Source organism: Meleagris gallopavo, chromosome 1, assembly GCF_905368555.1.
Source record: "Meleagris gallopavo chromosome 1, MGAL_WU_HG_1.1, whole genome shotgun sequence".
Lineage (NCBI taxonomy): Eukaryota > Metazoa > Chordata > Aves > Galliformes > Phasianidae > Meleagris > Meleagris gallopavo.
The window spans coordinates 18456012-18476447 of NC_139404.1; the positions used below are offsets into that span (position 1 = coordinate 18456012).

General features: G+C 40.9%; 1 protein-coding gene across 5 annotated transcripts; it reads right to left on the reverse strand.

Annotated features, from left to right (window-relative positions):
* Positions 1–240: 240 nt before the first annotated feature.
* On the reverse strand, positions 241–20434 carry ALG12 (ALG12 alpha-1,6-mannosyltransferase). Of its 5 annotated transcripts, XM_085217908.1 has the most exons (12): positions 20279–20420; positions 19561–19656; positions 12222–12266; positions 10985–11177; positions 10705–10837; positions 10047–10220; positions 8486–8680; positions 7122–7225; positions 6430–6653; positions 5507–5676; positions 5263–5338; positions 241–1355 (listed from the first exon to the last, which is right to left on the reverse strand). In XM_085217908.1, the coding sequence occupies exons 4-12, from the start codon at positions 11147–11149 to the stop codon at positions 1124–1126; spliced, it is 1473 nt and encodes a 490-aa protein (XP_085074034.1). In that variant the 5' UTR covers positions 11150–11177; positions 12222–12266; positions 19561–19656; positions 20279–20420; the 3' UTR covers positions 241–1123. The 5 variants fall into 5 exon arrangements, with proteins under 5 accessions (XP_085074034.1, XP_010727311.1, XP_019467604.1 ...); XM_010729009.3 differs by lacking the exon at positions 12222–12266; XM_019612059.3 differs by lacking the exons at positions 12222–12266; positions 20279–20420 and adding an exon at positions 20148–20276.
* Positions 20435–20436: the final 2 nt, after the last annotated feature.

The following is a 20436-nucleotide window of genomic DNA, read 5'->3' on the forward strand; positions in this document are numbered from 1 at the left end:
AAATTGAAGCACATGCAGGTAAACAGTTTCTGAATGAAACACTTTAAGAATAAAAAAAAAAAAAAAGCTCCATTTTTTTTACTTGAGTTTTCAGTCAACGAGGAACAGCTTTCTGCCCATGCTTATTTCACCAGTTCTGAATTTTTACACTGAAAATTTTCCTTTTTGTTTATCCCTAAGTTTCTTCCATTCAGCAGTCCAGGCAGACATCCTTAACAAAAGCATCTAATAAAGAAGAAATTACAGAGCATACTATTTTATTCTAATTTATACAATTCTAACACATGGTTCTTTATTCTTTTCCAAGGGGACTACTTAACACAGAAATAAAACAGCACCTATCTTCAAGTGTATTCAAGTAAATATTTTTGTAGGTAAACTTTTGCACTGCAAATTAAGATACAATTGCAGAAGAAAAGGGAAAATAGTTTTAAAATACTATTTTCTGCGAAATCCAAGTCGCAGTGCTCGTTCATGATCTACTGAAATAAAGATAACCATTCTTTAATACTGTTTAATACTGTTACAAAACAGTGTTGCCAAGAGGTCCAAATGCTTTTTAAGTGAACCTTTCACTTTAATTAGTTTAATAGCCCACAGGGCACAATTATGTATTGTGATGAAGCTACAATGAATATGGCTTTCCTATGCTGATAACATCATTCAAGTTTCACACAGGCAATCTGACAACTAAGCGGGTTACAGTCCTGCAGATATATCGAGTAATACATCTTTGCACACACAGATTACATATAAAGTTATTGCCAAAGTAAGATCTCGTTCCATTATGTATCTTATATAGGACAATTGGGACATACCTGTGCTGCATTATGAAATAGCTACCCAAATCAAGTAGACATTTCGCGTAATAGCACTAAACTTGTAAGCAGCCTCTCTCAAACACATCTAATAATATCTAACTCAGATTTGACTTTATATTGACTAGAAGTGCGTTATAGTATTCATATAATAAACAGGATGAAGCTAAATACTGATCAATACAAAGATTTTCTGTACCTTTTCACAGAAGCTGAACTGCAGTGCTGGAATGATAATCTGCTGTTGTCATAGATCATTCAGTCATCAGCAAAATTACATCAAAAGACTTACATAAAATTCACAGTCAAGATGATAGAGGAAGTTTTTCCAACAGTACTAATTTTGGTTTTAAGTTTAAAGTAAAAGGAGGTAGTGCAGTAAGGTTCAACCCAATTTTACTGATGCCAGGTATATTTGCCAGAGGCCTGTGAGTTGTCTTGTAATGTGATATCTGAAGAGGGTTTGTTTCCATCAGTATGTGTGTGTAAGAAAACATCAGCTGGTCCCCCGGTTTAACATCTTCTCTTTTGTCATACCTGTAGAGAATACAGAAGCTTTAGCTACATTCCTCTTTATGTATACAAGGCAGATACCTTCCAAGATGAAACAAAACAAACAAATACAAAACATTCTCAGTTATATGCCTGTTTTAAAATTATTTGGAGAATAAAACATTATTTTTTGAAGAGGCTAGAGAGCTAGTCATTCCATGCAAATCTTTCTGCTATTACTATCATCTAATTTAGGACTTGTAGAAAATTTCTTATCTAGTCCTCACAGTTCTGTGGAAAAAGCAGCAAAGCCAATGACTATAGAAAATGATTGTCAGTCTAAGCGTTATCTACAAAAATTTATGTTTGGATAACAGTCTTGCCTTTTCCTTTTGAAATTAAGAAAATCTGTTATGAAGCATTTCATCAGAAATCTTTCTTTTCTGGTAGTGAAATGTTGAAGTATGAGCCCCAGAAAAAGCAGGAAAAACACTGCTCTGAACACCACAGGAAAGAAAGAACAGCCTGGAAATTGAAGTGTTAACCTGGCACTTGTTCAATTTCCTGATAACGTCATTCAAGTTTCACACAGGCAATCTGACAACTAAAGCGGGTTACAGTCCTGCAGATATATCGAGTAACACATCTTTGCACACACAGATTACATGTAAAATTATTGCCAAAGTAAGAACTCCTGCATGTTTGGGCAGCTGACTTTAGATCAGCTTTTATAAACCTGTTAAAGAACACTAAATACACGTTATTATCTCTATATAATACATATATAAAAGGCAACTAAGTTTCAGAAGTACTTGACATGTCCACTTACAGTTATTTGCTAAGAAGGCTTACGTTCAATCTAGCTGCAGAGGGAATTTAAGAGATGAGAAACCAAATGGCTGAAGTATTTGACAGGGATATTGAAGATTTAGGTGTACGTTCTCTGTCTGATCTGAGCCCAGAACTGAGCACTTGAGTTCAGTTCATCCCTCACATGTCACAGAGATGCATAAACCTAATTTTCTAGACTCTGAGGTATCTCTCTTAGTGTCTCATAAAGACACTGTCTTCACTGAAGAGAAGAAGGTGAACTTTGTAGCCCAAGGGTTAGGACGCTCATATTGGATGTGACAGCCTAATTTAGTCCCTCAATCCAACAACTTCAGAAGGGGAAGGACAAGTTGAGTTCAGCCCTCAATATTCCATAGAACACTGTTTTCTGTATTTCTGAAAGGGGGAGACCTGGCTTCAATTCTTTGTTCTATATTCCAGAAAAATATCCCACACTTACTAATGATGGAAAACAGTACAGAAGATAGAGGTTAAAAGCAAAGTTACTTACCTTTAGTTTGTTTAGGACAGAACAATCGTAAGTATCTAACCATAACAAGAGTGTTAAAAAAAATAATCTGTAAACCAACTGAAGAGTGATGCAGCTCTTCACTTTTTCTTGCACCTCTTCTGCAAGCTATCCTCCACCAGCTTTTGTAACTTAGGCACCTGATTCCTCCCACACATTTCACAATTAACTTACTCAAGTGTGTGGCTGTTAATTACTTAAGTGGACACTGGTACTGAAGTTGTGCAATCCCAAGCCTGTAACTACTCTTGCATGTACCTATGAACATCCTTTACCATGTGTAGCTTTGCAGACCTGGCTTCTCATCTCCCTGAATTCTCTGTGGAAAACTGGAAGCAGTAATCTCATGTATTTCTAACAAAGTCACTAACATTTAAGATATGTGAAGCAATGGATACTCTAAGCAAACTAAAGGATTTGTGTGTATGGTTAACCAAATACAGAACCAGATCTTGCATAACAAGTACTTTCTAAAACAAAACAACAAAAAAAAGCACACTTTAATTTCATCTGCTATTTCCAGAAAGATCACTTAGGATGCCACATAGGATGATAGATGTGTTAAAGCTGGCAGAAAGAATGATATACTCTGTAATAGGCTTTACCAACTACTATTTTTGCATTTTCTTCATCAGCAAATAAAAGGCCTTTCATCTGGCTGCAAGCATTTCTGAATTTTATTATTTTTAAATACTTGAAGCTTACACAGCATATTTATTCCTGGTTCAAAGAGACTACACTAATTGAAGACAAGACTGTAACACCTGTCTTGTGTAAGAATCTGCACCAAGCTTCTTTCAGTCAACCTTTGAAGAAAAATAATGGATCACCTGCATTTTTCTTGAGGCACATAGATTTAATCTAAGCACACCACTGAAAGCAGTTAACTTCTAAGAGACTTTTATTTGTAGACTTCAGTTGTAGACTGAAGAATCATCAGTCCTTACAGCTGCTCCATCCATAAATCTATGAAGATGGTAGGTTGGTTTTCACCCATCTGAAACTGTCACATTCTTAAATAAAGAGAAAACGGACAGCTGATGTCTGACAGCACAATAGTGCAAAGTTTAGTGGCAGCATGGTAGCCCTTTGTATGTGAAACTTTATGATGAATCAGCCCTCCCTTAAGACATTTTATGATGAGGAAAGATAAAAGTGATAGAGACAAGCTACCCTACAGCTCCAACACTACGAACCATCCATCAGTGACAGGGATATTTTTCATTGACTTTCCAATCCCACTGCACTACCTCAAAAAAACCTCAATCAAATAACAAGAAATATCCAAACAAACTCTAACCCATCTAAAAAAGCCCAACAAACTTAAGCACTGTATTTGGAAAGTCTTGTTTATAGAATTTTTATAGAAAAAAAATTTAAGAGTAGTTTAAATAAGTATTTATATACCTTCAAAAAACAAAGACTGGAGCATTTCAGCTATCATGCACGTTCTATCACTCGTACTCTAATAGAATAATGTCTCCCCCTAACTATTCATGTATTAAAACCCTCTCTAGATAGAAGATGCAAGAAAATAATTCTGAACAAACACTGGATTGCTAAATATGACAGGAATTCTGCCTTTAACTGTCAATACCATTATGATACTACAGAAGAGCACAGAAATAAATAAATAAATAAATAAATAAATAAATAAATAAATAAATAAGGCAATACAGTGATTCCTGTAACTTGCCCTAGAAGCATACCATTCCCTTCTTTCTCTCTATTCCAAAATTCTTCCTCAAACAATGCCAATAAATTCATTATGTTTCTTCACCTTATCCTGAACAGCTCAAGTTAGGAAAAACAATTCTACATTCAGACTTAAACTAAAACCAAAACCTGTTTGGGATAAAGTAAGGTTTTTCATTAAGATTACATTTCAAATTAGAAATCCTGACTTCAGTTGACAAGGTAGGCCTTGAATCATAAAGACGCCCTTTTTTTGCATCATCCTGAAAAGCAAGAAACGGCATCCCATGAATGTGCTCTACTATTTGTTTAGATATTATGATCCTTAATACACTGTGTATCTCTTCTGCTCATGGTAACAAAGCTTTCAACTGTTATCTACCACAGAGAATAAATATGACTAACAGTCTATGTGACAGCAGCTTTAATAACATCTATCTGAAGGATGTTTCGCATAAAAATAGACTTTGAATATTAATATATAGATAAGCTTCACTTTGCAACACAGTATTTAAAAACACATAAAATGAGATTCCCCCCTAATTATATTACTATTAATTTATTAATAATTGTATTATTTTATGTTCTACCAAGAACAGAAAAATGTCCATCTACAACTATGTCTTATAAAAACTAGTGAAATAGCAAGTGTAGCTCTTTTAAGGATACCACTGCCTTAGCAAAATAACTTCTGCGCTGTCCTTTTTTCTCTTATGTATTTAAAGATTATATGGCATTTAAGCAAAACAGAACTTACCAAAACAGTGTTCTGTTTCTAAATTGGCAGCACTGCACATACCCAAATTCCCTGAAGATTCATATATGCATGTAAAAAAATTAAATCAGGTGCTTATTTAAAGATTATATAAATATATTCCTTTTAAAATCTGAACATACCTCCAATCTGAATTGATTTCTAGAAACCGAGAGACTCCTGTTTGTGCTGCAGCTACATCAATATGAACAGAGACCTCTACAGAAACAAAGAAAGTTCCAAAATTACTATAAGGTCACCGATAGTAACTGAAAATATTCACATAAACAATGCGAAGAGGCAATATTCAATACATGTAAAAATGTACTAATACCAAAAAATTACAACTGAGTTGGACAAACATACCTCAAAACTAGCTTGACATACCTGCTGTTGAAGGTACCAACTCATGCAACTTCTGAATTGCTACTCCTCCAGGATAATTGAAATGTGAAACATACAGAGAAGTTCCAGAATAAGCAGCATTAACTAGAAGATGCATTACAACAAAAAAAGATCCAAGTTTGTACAGCCAAGATTTCCGGTAGTTATTCAGTCTATTGAGAGGGGAAAAAAAAAAAAGCAAGACTAAACTGTTATATTTGTTTCATAATAGTCATTGATTACTGTGATCTTTCACAAAAAAAAAAATCCCAGTTAGATAATAAAGGACAGTGCAAACTTTATTACAATCATGTAAGGACTGCATTCATTATTACTAGGAGACTAAACTATAGCAACAAAGATTTGAATTTGAATATCCTTATTAAGAAAATTGACTAAGATCTATCATTGCAGCTAAGTATTTCTGCGTTCATAACTCTTAGCAATGGATATGCTCTCCTTCAGATAAGTTCAGAATTCAACGTATATTTATTTACTCAAGATACTCAAGTGTAGTCATTTAATACAAACTCCAAATTGCACGAGTATATATGGTAATATACGGTTCCACCTGTGTATTAAACAATTTCCTGAGGAGACTTATGTTAACAACACAGTAGAAACTACTTCTCTTGTGGATAAACTGAACTGCAATAGCATGATGCTACTGCAATTCAGAACTCTAGATCAGAACTCCATTTTTGCCTCTGCCACAGACTTATCAAATTATTGCTTCATATCCTATCACTTTTGTCTCCATTTCTCTCACTAGTAGAACAGGCATAATGATATATTCTTTCTAGAGCTTCTCTAGATCTTAATATAATCACAATTCCAAGAGAGAAAAAAAGTGTATAAGAACAGTAATAAGTTCTCCTTCCTCTTACATTAAAAAAAAAAAAAAAAAAAAGCAATTTCAAACTTACATTCGTGAGCACACTTTAGCAGCTACTATGTTGAAGACGGGGAAAGTGTATATGATAAAGCGCAACTCTTTGTGTGGAAGAAATGAATACAAGAAAATAAAGCCCAGTGCTGGCAAAAGTAATATCCGAGTTCTCTTTTCTGCTGCACCTAAAGGTACAAATATAATGCTGCATCCCAAAGCACGAGGCAGAGCTGAATAGAAATACCAAAAGAAGGGGGATGTCTTCAAGGTGAAAAGGAGAGTTAAGGATGGTTTTACTGCTAATGAGTAATTATTCTTTACAGTAGCAGACAAAATTTGCAAATATGCAGTAGTATTTTGTATATTACATTATTCCAAGGATTTGGTTTTCTGCCTTACTCTTTCGAAAAACAAGAGCAGTTGCTTAACTGCTTTCAAATCATCCAATAAAGGTATATCAAATGATGTTAATGATGAGGAAAATCACAGGGAACGAACCTGGATTTATACTGGGGCACCACGAAGAAGAAAAAAAGAAAAAAGAAAAATCTGCAGAGGAAAGTTAAAATCTTAAGGAAAGATCTAAGATACAGACATCGCCTTATAACTTCACATACATTCTGCCTTTCATCAAGTATTTCAGTAACACGAAAACTGAGTCTCAGGAATAGGTCTTCACTTCAGCTGACAATGTTACAGCTCTTTTTCCCTGGATGTTTGAAAGGATACTCCCCAGTTGGAACTTTTGTTTAAAATTGTGTTATACCAGAGTACTTTCCCTTCAGGCCACACAAGTTGCCTCCAAAACAGAGAGTCCACAGCCACTGTTAGCCCTGAAAGAATTAAATACACATCTAGATGAATTAAAAACTAAGGTAAACCAAACAAGCACATCCACTCTGCACATTTACTGATGACAGCAACACCAACTTGAATACGCACTGTGAGTCTGACCTAAAGCCACAGAAAAGGCTGAATCTATCTATCTATAATGCAAGGGAAATGCAGAAGGGGAGGCACTTTATATTATGAAGTGACATAATATATGTCACATAATATGCCTCTTTGTTGAAGCATGCCACCTAGGAATCTAACTTGAGACTTGCTTAACTCCAACCCCAGGTGTGAAAGACAATGGCTTAAAATACAGTGGTTTAATTAAACTTTGTTTTAAAAAGAATAGTAGAGCACCAAACATAATGAATGGTAAGAAATACGTTTTTAACTTCAAGCAGCACTAGATTTTTATTGTGTAGCTGGTAAGATGTTTGTTACTATTTACTAGGTAAATAGTGCTCTGTTTTTTATGAAGTTTGCCAGTGAGGGAATGAGAGTGATCAGTGAAATTCCTGTTGGACCTCTGGACTCTTTCAGAATGAGGTGCTTCCAAATGCACATGCAATGATCCTTCACTGTTTCTGCTGTCCACACTGCAGAAAATTAACCACGCTACCAGAGCTCATCACTGGTCACCTGATGATAGCATTTTTATCAGTCAGGTTGGCAGAAAAGCGTAGAGTGTTTAAATGCATGTGCATGAGCTGCCCATGAATAAGTAGAAACAAAATTTTTCAGCCTCTCTAATGTGGAAAATCATAGCTGTCCAAATTAATGTAATAAAGAGACACAAAGGAGAATTTTCTTAAACCTCAAGCATCTACAAAGCAGAACTGTGACCCTCCACAATCCTCTTGTTCAGTATTCCTGTCTGTCACTTTCATTTTATCCTCAGTTTCAGCTTGTCATCATGGCAATAGATAATACAGTTGATAATGTACCTGGAACTACAGCCTGGTATTAATTATACTGAATTAACTTGTACATCTAAGATTTTTCAAGACCAGGACATCATACAGGACATCTAAAGGCAGAGGTCATAGTATCTTCCTGGAGTTCTGTGCATACTTACTTCCTTGCACACAAAAATTCAAAGAAATGAACATGCTTGTGGTATTACTGGTAAACAGAATGAGACAAAACCAAACCCTAAGGGCCAGGACACCAGAAAAAAAGAAAAAAAAAAAAAAGCAAATCTCTGATATTTCTGCTGAATTTAATATGTGGCTTCCCCCCCAACCCCAGCAAATACTTACCCAACCAAAAAAATCCAGCAGGAACAGCATGGGAAAGTATCTTTAAAATGGAGATCCTTTTGGTTAAAAATGTCACAAGAAGCATGAGACCTAAGAATATGGCGAGCTCTGATCTGAAGACTATAATTGCCAAAGATGAGAACCAAATGAATGGCCTCTGCTTTTGCTGTATCCAAAATGTCAACGCCAACAGCACTGTAAAGATAAAATACACTGTCTCATCTATTTGTTTTCTACAGGGAACACTTTTATTAAGAAAAGGACCCTGTTACTCTAACTTCCCAACCGATCCCATCTCAGTCTTCCTAGGAGTTTTAATCCAGAAATCCTTCTTCTATCACAGAAACAGAGTTTGGAAAATCATACAGCATACTATCACTGATGCTTAAGTAATCAGGAAAAGCATACCACAAAAAGAACATGTGGCAGAGCTTCTGAACAGTGCATTTGATAGATTGACCCCCACCCCCTTCAAATTTAAATACTAACTGCCTTTCAAACTAGGACTCATAATTATTGTTTCCCACCATCTCCTGAAAAGCTTTTTTTTCCTTAGATGAGTATATCTTGTATTACTGATGACAGCACCCCATTTCAAATATGAAATATAGACTACGGACTATAGGTGAGGGAGAAGGATCTACAAAATCCATCTATAACGTTAGCTAGAGATAAACTATATCTCCACAAAGTTATCTCTACTATTACAGAGTTCAAATCACAACATAACACTGACTACATTGTAAAGTGGTCTGGATCCTAAGTAAAATGCAAAAGAACAATACCAACTGATTACATGTGAAATACTAAGAGTAGAAACACTTAAAACAATTTGTATTTTTAACACCCACAGAAATGATCTGGAGAGTTTACTACTACACAGTGTTTGATGACTCACTTCTCTCTGTTTTGTTTTTCAGTTCCGATCTATGCAGGTTCTTACATCAACCTTGTTTTTTAATAACCAAACAAATTCCACTGAAGCATTAAGTGACTATGCTAATATTTATCACATGTGGTTAATTGTTCCTCTCATCATCTCTGGGGAAAAATCGTGTACGTAGGGTATGATTTTGACACTGATTTTGTTTTTTCCCCCAGTTCTGTACTGCTACATTTATAGATGATTCCAGAAAAGTAAGTGGAGAGCTTGCTGTGATAGTTAGTTCCACAGCCTCATGAGAAAATTGTTTCCTCTGTAGAGAAAGTGGGTTGCTTTTTTTTGTTTTGTTTTTTTAACAAAAAGTATGCCTACTGCCTTTCCAATACCTCCGTGTTTTATGTATTAGATAAGTGTACTCAAATCTCTGACAAACTCCAACTCATTGTGTATTCAGATGTTGCATTAGATTTAACAGTCACTGTAAGCATTTCTGTGAGAAAAAAAAAAACAAAAAAAAAACAAAACACTCAAAACCCCTTAAGTTTTCTCATCTTGTTATCACAGCACAACCAAGCATAAATATTAACTTGGGCTGACTATATTTTTTCTATAATTTAATTATCCACATATTTTAACAGAATTTTTACATTTTGAAATTATCCATATGCAAATACTTACCAAAAGGAAGTGCAAATACATTGGGAAGGGTTCGTGTACAGTAAAACATCAAGTGAAACTGAGTAACAGTTATGAGACAGAAGACTGTTGACGTAGTTGCTCCAAACTGCTTTCTAACTTCTTTTTGCAACTTCCATAGCGTGTAAATCACACTGAGCCCCAGGCTTCCTCGGACTATTAGAAGAATAAAAGCACAAAATAAGAATAGTATCAGACTGATCACCAATGAACGTGTAAACACACAAAGGGAAGAAATTATTAAGAACACTACTGAAGAGCTTATAATGCAAGCCACTTAACAGAAAAGAACCAAACCCTTTCCACATTAGTTTGTTTTAACTCATCTTTAACTTGATACTTTTGCACAGAGGTCAGTGATTCTGTGCCCAAATCAAGCAATATTTTACAAAGTGTAAATGGAAGTATACAATGGAATATATCCTCTGAATACACTTTCTCTAGGTTTTTGCTAAGAAACACTTCCTCTGTGTTCTTAATTACACCCCCCAAAAAAAGAAGTGGAATTGCCATGCTGGCTCCACGTAACTACAGTTTGTAAAATCCCTCATTAGCAAAAAAAAAATAACATTTTAACCACTGACTCAAACACTGAACATTACATTACATTAAACCAAGTCTGAATGTAAAGTTCACGTACCAATCAGCTGGGAGTAGAACTTGGACATTTTTAACAGGGAAAGTATGTATATAGCTGGGCTGGAAAGAGCAGCAATAAAGATCGGTCCAAGAAACGTTCTTGGGACAACTCCAGGAAATTCATGGTGATCATACTGCAAAAAGGAAAATTTAAGGTAGGCAAATCAGAAACAAAAGAAAATCAAGATAAATTATACTCACATTGCATATTTTCTACTCATATAGAAAGTAATAGCAAGCTTTAACAGTATCCAAAGAAAGAACACCTATTTTGAATTTACCTTATCCAAGTCCAGTTGGTGGTATACAACATCATGGATAGCCTGTAGGTTAAAGCTTTCCTCCACTTTTGTAAATGGGCAGACAGTCAAATGAACAAAGGCCACAACAATAATCAACAACAATAATGGGAATGACCGCCCACTTGAGCTCCTCTTCTGAGCCATCTTGTGTTCAAAATTCACATATATTCACCTATCAAGACCAGAAGTTAAAAGAACATACATTAATAACATGATACGAGGTATAGAAACAGAAAAAGAGAGAAATTGGTCAAGGTGATTCTTACAGAAAGAAAAGGTACTACAATACTGAACAAAGAAAAATAAACTGAATAATCTGCAGCTTTGGAGTAAATAGACAAAATCATATTCAGACTACATTTCAGGATTTGTGCCATCTCCTGCAAGTACAGAGACTTTTATTTTCAATCGATAACATTTCAGTTAACACAGACCCTACTTCAGATGCTTCCCTTTGTGCCCCATACTGTCTCTACTGGCAAGAGCACCATCTCAATGATGCCTGTGTTTATGGAAGAAAGCTCTGTAATTTATTCTCACTTTAATCTCACACTGGATTTACACATGATCTTCAGAACTCTCTTTTGTCTGGGACTCTGAAGCTCGTGGGAGAGGAAGCCAGAAGATGATTAATTGTTCAGAACAGAGTACTTTGAACTTCTGAGTTTGCTAGCTTGCCAGTGGCTAGGTATGGTCTTGGCAAGCAAGAAAGGAATTTCCCTTGGCACCCACACCACACATCATTACTGGGTGAGCACTGTCAAAATCCAAACCTTCACACTCTTGCGTAGAAGGAAAGGCCATCTGTCCACAGTGCTTTGTTTCACAACACTGTGCTGACCCATGGTATTATCTGCAAAGTATTTCAGCTGATATCAAGGGCATAAAAAACACAGGTATTTTAATGCTAATCTTTAGTAATTTAAAATCATAAACTAGTTAAAAAAAGTTAACTTCCATTATCATTTCCAGCAGAAAACATGGTGGTCTAGTTCTATTATTTTAATTTAAGCTTCCCACTTTTCTAGGTTAAATTTCATAAACGTCAAGGTATTTTGTTTATTGTTATTCTTGCCCTGTTCTCACGGACATGAAACTTGAAAAATGGCACTTTTTAGGTACAATTAGGTTTTTGGTTGGAAATATTTTCTCCCATGTTTTGGTCTAAATCTGTCCATCAGACGGATGTCAGACAAGATTTATTAGGATCACTCACCAACTGCCTCATAGAGTCACCTTTTCCTCAATTGATTTGTCCCTCCTAACATTAAAGAGAAACAAATATAATATTTATGACTCTTTATTTCCAAACTAACGTCAATTAATCCAGAAAACTATACAATTCCTGGAAATGGCACGCATTTATATCGTGCTATATACACAGACTGCTCTGAAAGTAAAGCTTCTTATTGCCATGAAAACTACAACAGACACAAGGAACACAATAACACAAACTGACAAGCAAATTCTAAGCTACAAAACTATCTTTTTTAACATTAACCGCATTTTTGACAGCAACGAACAAGAGCCTACATGCTACGGTTGTAGAAATCTGCACCAGCAGAGCTGCCACTGCCACCACTGCTGAAACTCACCACCCACTGCTTCAATGTGCTCATATCCACTGCTTGGTCCCCATGAACATTCAGCAAGTCTCAATGCATGTCAATGGGTGCCACTTTTTTACACGTGAAGGAATTCAATGACACACCTTTGCTTCATATGCATTTCCATGTCAGACACCATTTTGTCAGACTGCCCCTCTGCTGCCATCTGTCACCGGCAACAGGATGTAACAGAATCTTGATGCAAAGGTTCAACCTCTACTGCCATACCACCAACATCCACGCCTGATGTTGTAGACCAATATAATAAATAAGAGGCAGTATGTCCAGAGCAGCCCTCATATATACTCACACATCTTTACTGATGACCTGGATGAGGGCATTGAGTGCACCCTCAGTAAGTTACCAGATGACACCAAGTTGGCTGGAAGTGTCTATCTGTCTGGGGGTAGCAGGCTCTACAGATGGATCTGGACAGGTTGGATAGCTCGGCTGCAGCCAATGGGATGAGGTTCAACAAGACCAAATGCCGGGTCCTGCACTTTGGCCACAACAACCCCAGGCAATGCTACAGGCTTGGGGCGGAATGGCTGGAAGACTGTGTAGACCTGGGGGTATTGATTGATGCTCGGCTGAACATGAGCCAGCAGTACGCCCAGGTGGCTAACAAGGCCAATGGCATCTTGGCTTGCATCAGGAACGGTGTTGCCAGCAGGAACAAGGAAGCGATTCTCCCCCTGTACTCAGTTCTGGTGAGGCCACACTTCACGTACTGTGTCCAGTTTTGGGCCCCTCGCTGCAAGAAAGACATTCACAGAATCACAGAATTGTAGGGGTTGGAAGGGACCTCTAGAGATCATCGAGACCAACCCCCCTGCCAAAGCAGGTTCCCTACACCAGGTCGCACAGGTAGGCGTCCAGGTGAGACTTGAATATCTCCAGAGAAGGAGACTCCACAACCTCCCTGGGCAGCCTGTTCCAGTGCTCCGTCACCCTCACGTGAAGAAGTTTTTACGCACATTCGTGCGAAACTTCCTGTGCTGCAGCTGATGTCCGTTTCCCCTCGTCCTGTCTCCACGTACCACTGAAAAGAGACTGGCCTCACCACTATGGCCGCCACACCTCAGATATTTATAGACCTGGATCAGGTCCCCTCTCAGTCGTCTGTTCTCAAGGCTAAACAGACCCAGTTCACTTAGCCTTTCTTCATAGGGGAGATGCCCCAGGCCCCTCACCATCTTTGTGGCCCTCCGCTGGACTCTTTCCAAGAGATCCCTGTCTTTTTTGTACTGGGGAGCCCAGAACTGGACACAGTACTCCAGATGAGGCCTTACCAGGGCAGAGTAGAGGGGGAGGATCACCTCCCTCAACCTGCTGGACACGCTCTTCTTAATGCACCCCAGAATGCCATTGGCCTTTTTGGCCACGAGGGCGCACTGCTGGCACATGGCCAACCTGTCGTCCACCAGGAAGCCTAGGTCCCTCTCTGCAGAGCTCCTCTCCAGCAGCTCATCCCCCAGCCTGTATTGGTGCATGCAATTCTTCCTCCCTAGGTGTAAGACCCTACACTTGCTTTTGTTGAACCTCATCCGGTTTCTTACTGCCCAGCTCTCCAGCCTGTCCAGGTCTCGCTGAATGGCAGCACAGCCTTCAGGCGTGTCAGTCAATCCTCCCAACTTCGTATCATCAGCAAACTTGCTGAGGGTGGCCACTATCCCCTCATCAAGGTCATTGATGAAGATGTTGAACAAGACCGGACCCAGCACAGACCCCTGGGGGACACCACTGGTTACAGGTCTCCAGCCAGACTCTGCACCACCAACGACGACCCTCTGCGCTCTGCCAGTCAGCCAGTTCTCAACCCACCTCACTGTCCACTCGTCTATCCCACACTTCCTCAGCTTTGTTATAAGGATGTCGTGGGAGACAGTATCAAATGCCTTTCTAAAAACAAGGTAGATTACATCTACCGCTCTTCCGCCATCCACCCAGCATGTGACAGCATCATAGAAGGCCACCAAGTTGGTTGGAGCACGATCTCCCCTTGGTGAACCCATGCTGACTACTCCTGATAACCTCCTTTTCTCCCAGTTGTCTGGAGATGGTATCCAGCACAAGCTGTTCCATCACCTTTCCAGGGACGGAGGTGAGGCTGACAGGCCTATAATTACCCGGATCTTCCTTCTTGCCCTTTTTGAAGACCGGAGTGACATTGGCTATCCTCCAGTCTTCAGGGACCTCCCCTGTTGTCCAAGACCTCTCAAAAATGATGGAGAGCGGTTCGGCAATGACCTCCGCCAGCTCCCTCAGCACACGTGGATGCACCCCATCAGGTCCCATGGACTTGTGGACCTTAGTACTGCCTAGGCGCTCACGCACGTCCTCTTTCCTGACTAAAGGGAAGTCTCCCATTCCCCAGACCCTCTCACTAACCTCCAGGGTGTGGGATTCCTGCGGGAGAGCCTTTTCACTGAAGATGGAAGTAAAGAAGGCATTCAGTATCTCTGCCTTCTCAGCATCCCCCATTACCAGAACCCGCCTCCCTCACTTAGAAAGGGGCCCACATTCTCTCTAGTTTTCCTTTTGCTGTTAACATACTTGAAGAAGCCTTTTTTATTATCCTTTATCACTTTAGCCAGATTCAATTCCAGACGGGCTTTAGCCTTCCTCGATGCATCCCTGCAGGCCCTGACTACATTCCTATATTCTTCCCAAGTGGTCAGACCCTTTTTCCACATTTCATGGACCTTCTTCTTTCCTTTGAGCTTGCGCATGAGCTCCTTGCTCATCCACACAGGTCTCCTGCCACCTTTTCCCGATTTCTTGCTCACAGGGACGCACCGATCCTGAGCTTGGAAAAAGAGCTGTTTAAATGCTGACCAGCTCTCAGAGGCCCCCTTACCTTCTAACACCCGAGCCCACGGCATAGCTCCCAGTAGGTCCCGGAAGAGATCAAAGTTAGCTCTCCTAAAGTCCAGGGTAGCAATCCTACTTATTGCTTTGCTTCTTCCACTCAGGATCTTGAACTCTACCATCTCATGATCACTACAACCCAAACTGCCCCCAACCTTTACTTCCTTAACAAGTCCATCCCTGTTGGTGAGAATAAGGTCCAGTAACACCCCTCCCCGCATCGGTTCCTCCACCACCTGCATCAGAAAGTTGTCTTCAATGCACTGCAAGAACCGTCTGGACCGTGCGTGCCTGGCCATGTTGGTCGTCCAGCAAATATCTGGATAATTGAAGTCCCCCATAAGCACCAGTGCCTGGGAACGTGACGCTACATCCAGTTGCTTATGGAAGGCCTCATCAGCCTCCTCATCCCGATCAGGGGGCCTGTAGTACACACCCACAACAGTGTCACCCTTACCAGCCTGCCCCTTGATTCTCACCCATAAGCTCTCCACTGCTACATCACTCTCCCCCAAGTGAAGTTCAATACATTCTAGCTGCTCTCTCACATAAAGAGCAACTCCACCACCCCGCCTAGCCAGCCGATCTTTCCTAAAAAGCACATAGCCCTCCATGACAACATTCCAGTCATGCGAGCTGTCCCACCACGTCTCCGTGATCGCGATGAGATCATGACCTCGCGACCGCACGCAGAACTCCAGCTCTTCCTGTTTATTCCCCATGCTACGCGCATTAGTATACAGGCACTTAAGAGAAGCAGCATCCCCCCAACCCTCTCCAAGCCTTTGAACTCCACTGTCTCCACCCATCAAGTTTTGAAACATTGAGGCCCTGGAGCGGGTTCAAAGAAGGACGACAAAGCTGGTGAGGGGTCTGGAGCACAGGCCTTATGAGGAGCGGCTGAAGGAGCTGGGATTGTTCAGTGTGGAGAAGAGGAGGCTCAAGGGAGACCTTTATTGCTCTCTATAACTAAGTGAAGGGAGGTTGTAGTGACCTGGGGGTCGGCCTCTTCTCTTGTGTAACTGGTGAAAGGACTAGAAGGAATGACTTCAAGCTGTGCCAAGGGAGATTTAGGCTGGATATTAGAAAATACTACTTCTCTGAAAGAGTGGTCAGGCACTGGAATGGGCTGCCCAGGGAGGTGGTGGAGTCACTGACCCTGGAGGTGTTCAAGGAAGGTTTGGACATTGTGTTGAGGGACATGATTTAGTGAGAGCTATTGGTGACTGGTTGGACCAGGTAATCCCGTGGGTCTTTTCCAACCCTGGTGATTCTATGATTCTATCCATATATACATGTACATATATATTCCTACACATAACAGGAAAAATTACTAGAAAATAGTTCTAGAAATTTTCTATTTTGTGTAATTCCTACTATTACAGACTCTAATAAAAGCTCTCATCTGGGGCTCAAAGGAAGAGTTCTGTGGTAGGTCTTTACAATTTTTGCCTTGTTTTACAATGTAAATAGCCTAAGTAAACACATCCACGAAATGGAAAGTGTTTTTAAGCCATGCCTAGTACTACTTCTTTACACAGATGGATAAAAATGAGTTCTGTCACAGCATAATCCTTTTTCCACAGCAGTAGTAAATGAGGTATTGGACTACCACTTCAAGAACTGCTGGCTAGGAATTAACTATCTGAACAGTGCAGTCTATCTTGTATAAACCCTTGCCTCTAGAAAGCTCCCTTGCTGAATTCCTCCATTAAATACAGAGATATCTCACATTTCTGAAAAATCTACCCACAAAAAAATGGACACTGAAGAATCAGGCCATATAGCAGCACAGATGTTTGAACAACTTGTATATGACATGGAGCAACATGTATCCCAGCAGCAAACTGAAATCCTCTCATTCACAAACTTCAGCTATTACAGCAGTCGATCAATCCTTGTAAAAGGACTCAAGTGCCAAACAGCTTTATCAACCTCCAACTTCATAATCTGAGTGACACAAAAGCTACATATCCCATACACTGTTTATCACAAAGCTTTCTTTATTCGTTCTTTTCTAAGATCTTGTAGACTCCAATCTTAGTGTATGCCTGAAGAAAGGAAGCTTTTGCCAGGACACTGAGATTTTGAAGATAAATGTATGCATTATACAACTTGAATTTCCCTGAAGGGAAACAAGCTAGGAGATTAAAAACAAAGCATGAAGACAATACCTAGTCTTCTGAGATCAAGTTTAATAAATTTAGTGATCTTGTCAAGTTTCTAGATAACCCGCTCTGTTGAAAATTGATGTTGGCAAGCCTCAAAATTCAAGTGCCATTTATCACAACAGGTAGGCAGGTAGACACTGAATTTGATGTTTAAAATGAATTTGCTAAATAAATGCAAGAATACATGCGATTTACAGTTTTTATTTTTTAGTGCCAAAAACGGGTTTCAATTAAAAAAACCCACTACTTTTTAATAATAAAGGTTAGAGGAATATATTAACCAAATGCAGTCTTATTCATCACCAACATTCCCGCAACTTTTGAAGAATCTTCAAAGCGACGTGACATAACATACTCCCTCACAGAAATTGAACCACAGAGAGATTTTCAACAGGAGTTCATCCCTTCCTGGAATTCAACAGTGTGAAAATAATGTTTAAAAAACCATCTGAAATAAATAAAAGTCTCAAACACTTCTTTCCTTAATACTTCTTCTGTGAAAGCATCAGAAGTTTTAAGAATTAACTTTTCAGTCTTCCCTGCTTGGCTCAGTTGTGCTTTTTAGACACTTTTCAGGATAAATATATGAAGAGTTTTGCAGCCAATCTGCATGCTGAATCACAGAATCACTAAGGTTAGAAAAGACCATTAAGATTAACTAGTCCAACAATGAACCCATTATCACCATGCCCACTAAACTGTATCCCCAAGTATCACATCTACATGCTTCCTGAACACCTCCAGAGACAGTGACTCCACCACTTCTATAGGCAGCCTGCTCCAATGCTTCACCACTCTAAGATTTTTTTTCCTAATATCCAACCTAAACCTCCCCCAGCACAACTTAGGGCCACTGACTCTCATTCTATCACTACACAAAAGAGGCTGACCCCCACCTTGCTAGGATCTCCTTTCAAGCAGGACAGGAGAGCAATAAGGTCTCTCCTAAGCCTCCTCTTGGCCAGCCTCAACAATCCCAGTTCCCTTTGCTGTTCCCTGCAAGACTTGTTCTCCATTCACAGCTTTGTTGCCCTTCTTTGGCACACTCCAGGGCCTCAGCATCTTTCTCAGTGAGTGACCAAATTGAACACAGCACTCAAGGTGCAGTCTCACCAGCACTGAGTACAAAAGGATGACCACCTCCCTGCTCCTGCTGACTGCACTATTTTTGAAGCAAGCCAGGATGTCACTGGCCTTCTTGGTCACCTGGGCACACTGCTGGCAGATACTTAGCCAGCTGTCAACAACATCCCTAGACCCATTTCTTTGCTGCAGCTTGCCAGCCACTCTGCCCAGGCCTGCAGCAATGCACTGGATTGTGCCCAAATCTCTCCAGAGATGGCATTTCACCCCCTCACACACTGTCTGCAAGCATCCAAGTAGAGCCATCAAGAGCATGCCAACATAGCATCCTCCCTTGTTGGCTACTGTTTTTGGTACGTTTTAATACCTTGTCCAACTCTATTCTAGAGATGACCTCTGAGGTCAGATTTAAGCACTAGAGGTGTTTGGGTTTTTTTTTATCCATCAGCATTTATAAGAATGAATGTGATAGTTGCTATTTTAAGCTGTATCTCCTCATTAGCTTGGGAACTTATGAAAGTAGGAAAAAAAAGCAACAGGAAATAGAAATCTGAACCAGGAAACAAGGTCTGGGACAGTACCAGCTACAAAGGGACTATACAGCTACGTAGAATACGCCTACTGAGGAGTGAAAAAGCACTTTCTCCCCTTCATACAACACACTTAGAGACGAGACACACGGGACGCTCCCGGCCAACCAATCCTCCCCTTAACCACACACCGCCACCCTGGGCTGGTCAACCGGCCCTTAAGGACCAATGGACTCCGCTCCGCGCAGGCACAGCGCCCTCTGGCGGTCGCTTCACGCGGGGCCGCCACCTACCTGGGCAGCGCCGCCAACCGGGCACGGGTCGGGGACCCGAAGCCGCTCCGCTCCTCCGGGTACTCCTCCTTGTTCCCGACGTCAGCTATAGGGTCACTGCCAAATGAATCAAGTACGTGACCGCACCTTACGTGCTGTACCCCACCGGGTATCGTAGGAGATAAGGTAACACTGCACCTCCATAAGTGAGGAATTGAGGAATTACAACAGCTTAACGCCAGGTTATAGGGCCAGCTTTTAGGAGCGCGCTGACCTGTATACTGACGTACGCGCACTTCCCTGATTGCTACAGAGCTATTTCAGGATAAAGAGCCATCGCCGCAGAGGCGAGCAGCTTCACGTCGTGGTGCCGAGCCCGACGGAGCGGGGTGACCCCAACCCGAGGGAACGCACCCGAAAAGCCGCTCCTCCCCATTCCCCCACCCCCCGCCAGGCCACGGCAGCGCTCCATGGAACCAGAAAGCGCCGAGGGGAAACAGAACCCGGGCGTAGCGGCTGCGCTAGCGACAGCGCTCACACATAACAGCCATCCCTGGCGGTGATTTCAGCCGCACAGCGCCAGCTCCTGCCCGGCCGCCGCTCCGCACCGAAGGGCCGATGGCCGCAGGGGCAGGATCTCTCGGGGAAGCCGGGCAGCAGCAGCTCCCCGCGCCCTCTCTGTCCCCGTTGCCTCCCGCTTCATCCCTCAAGGAGCCACCATCGCGCGCCTCTGTCTCACCTCTACCCCAGGCGCCGCGCCCTGTCGCGCTTTGTCCCGTCCCGCCCCGCGCTCACCCCCCGGATCTCCACGTGGCCGCCCCCCAGAGGGCGCCGGCGGGATGGGGCGAGCGGCGGGAGGAGTAGGAAGAATAGCGCCAAGCTCACGTGACCGCCTCC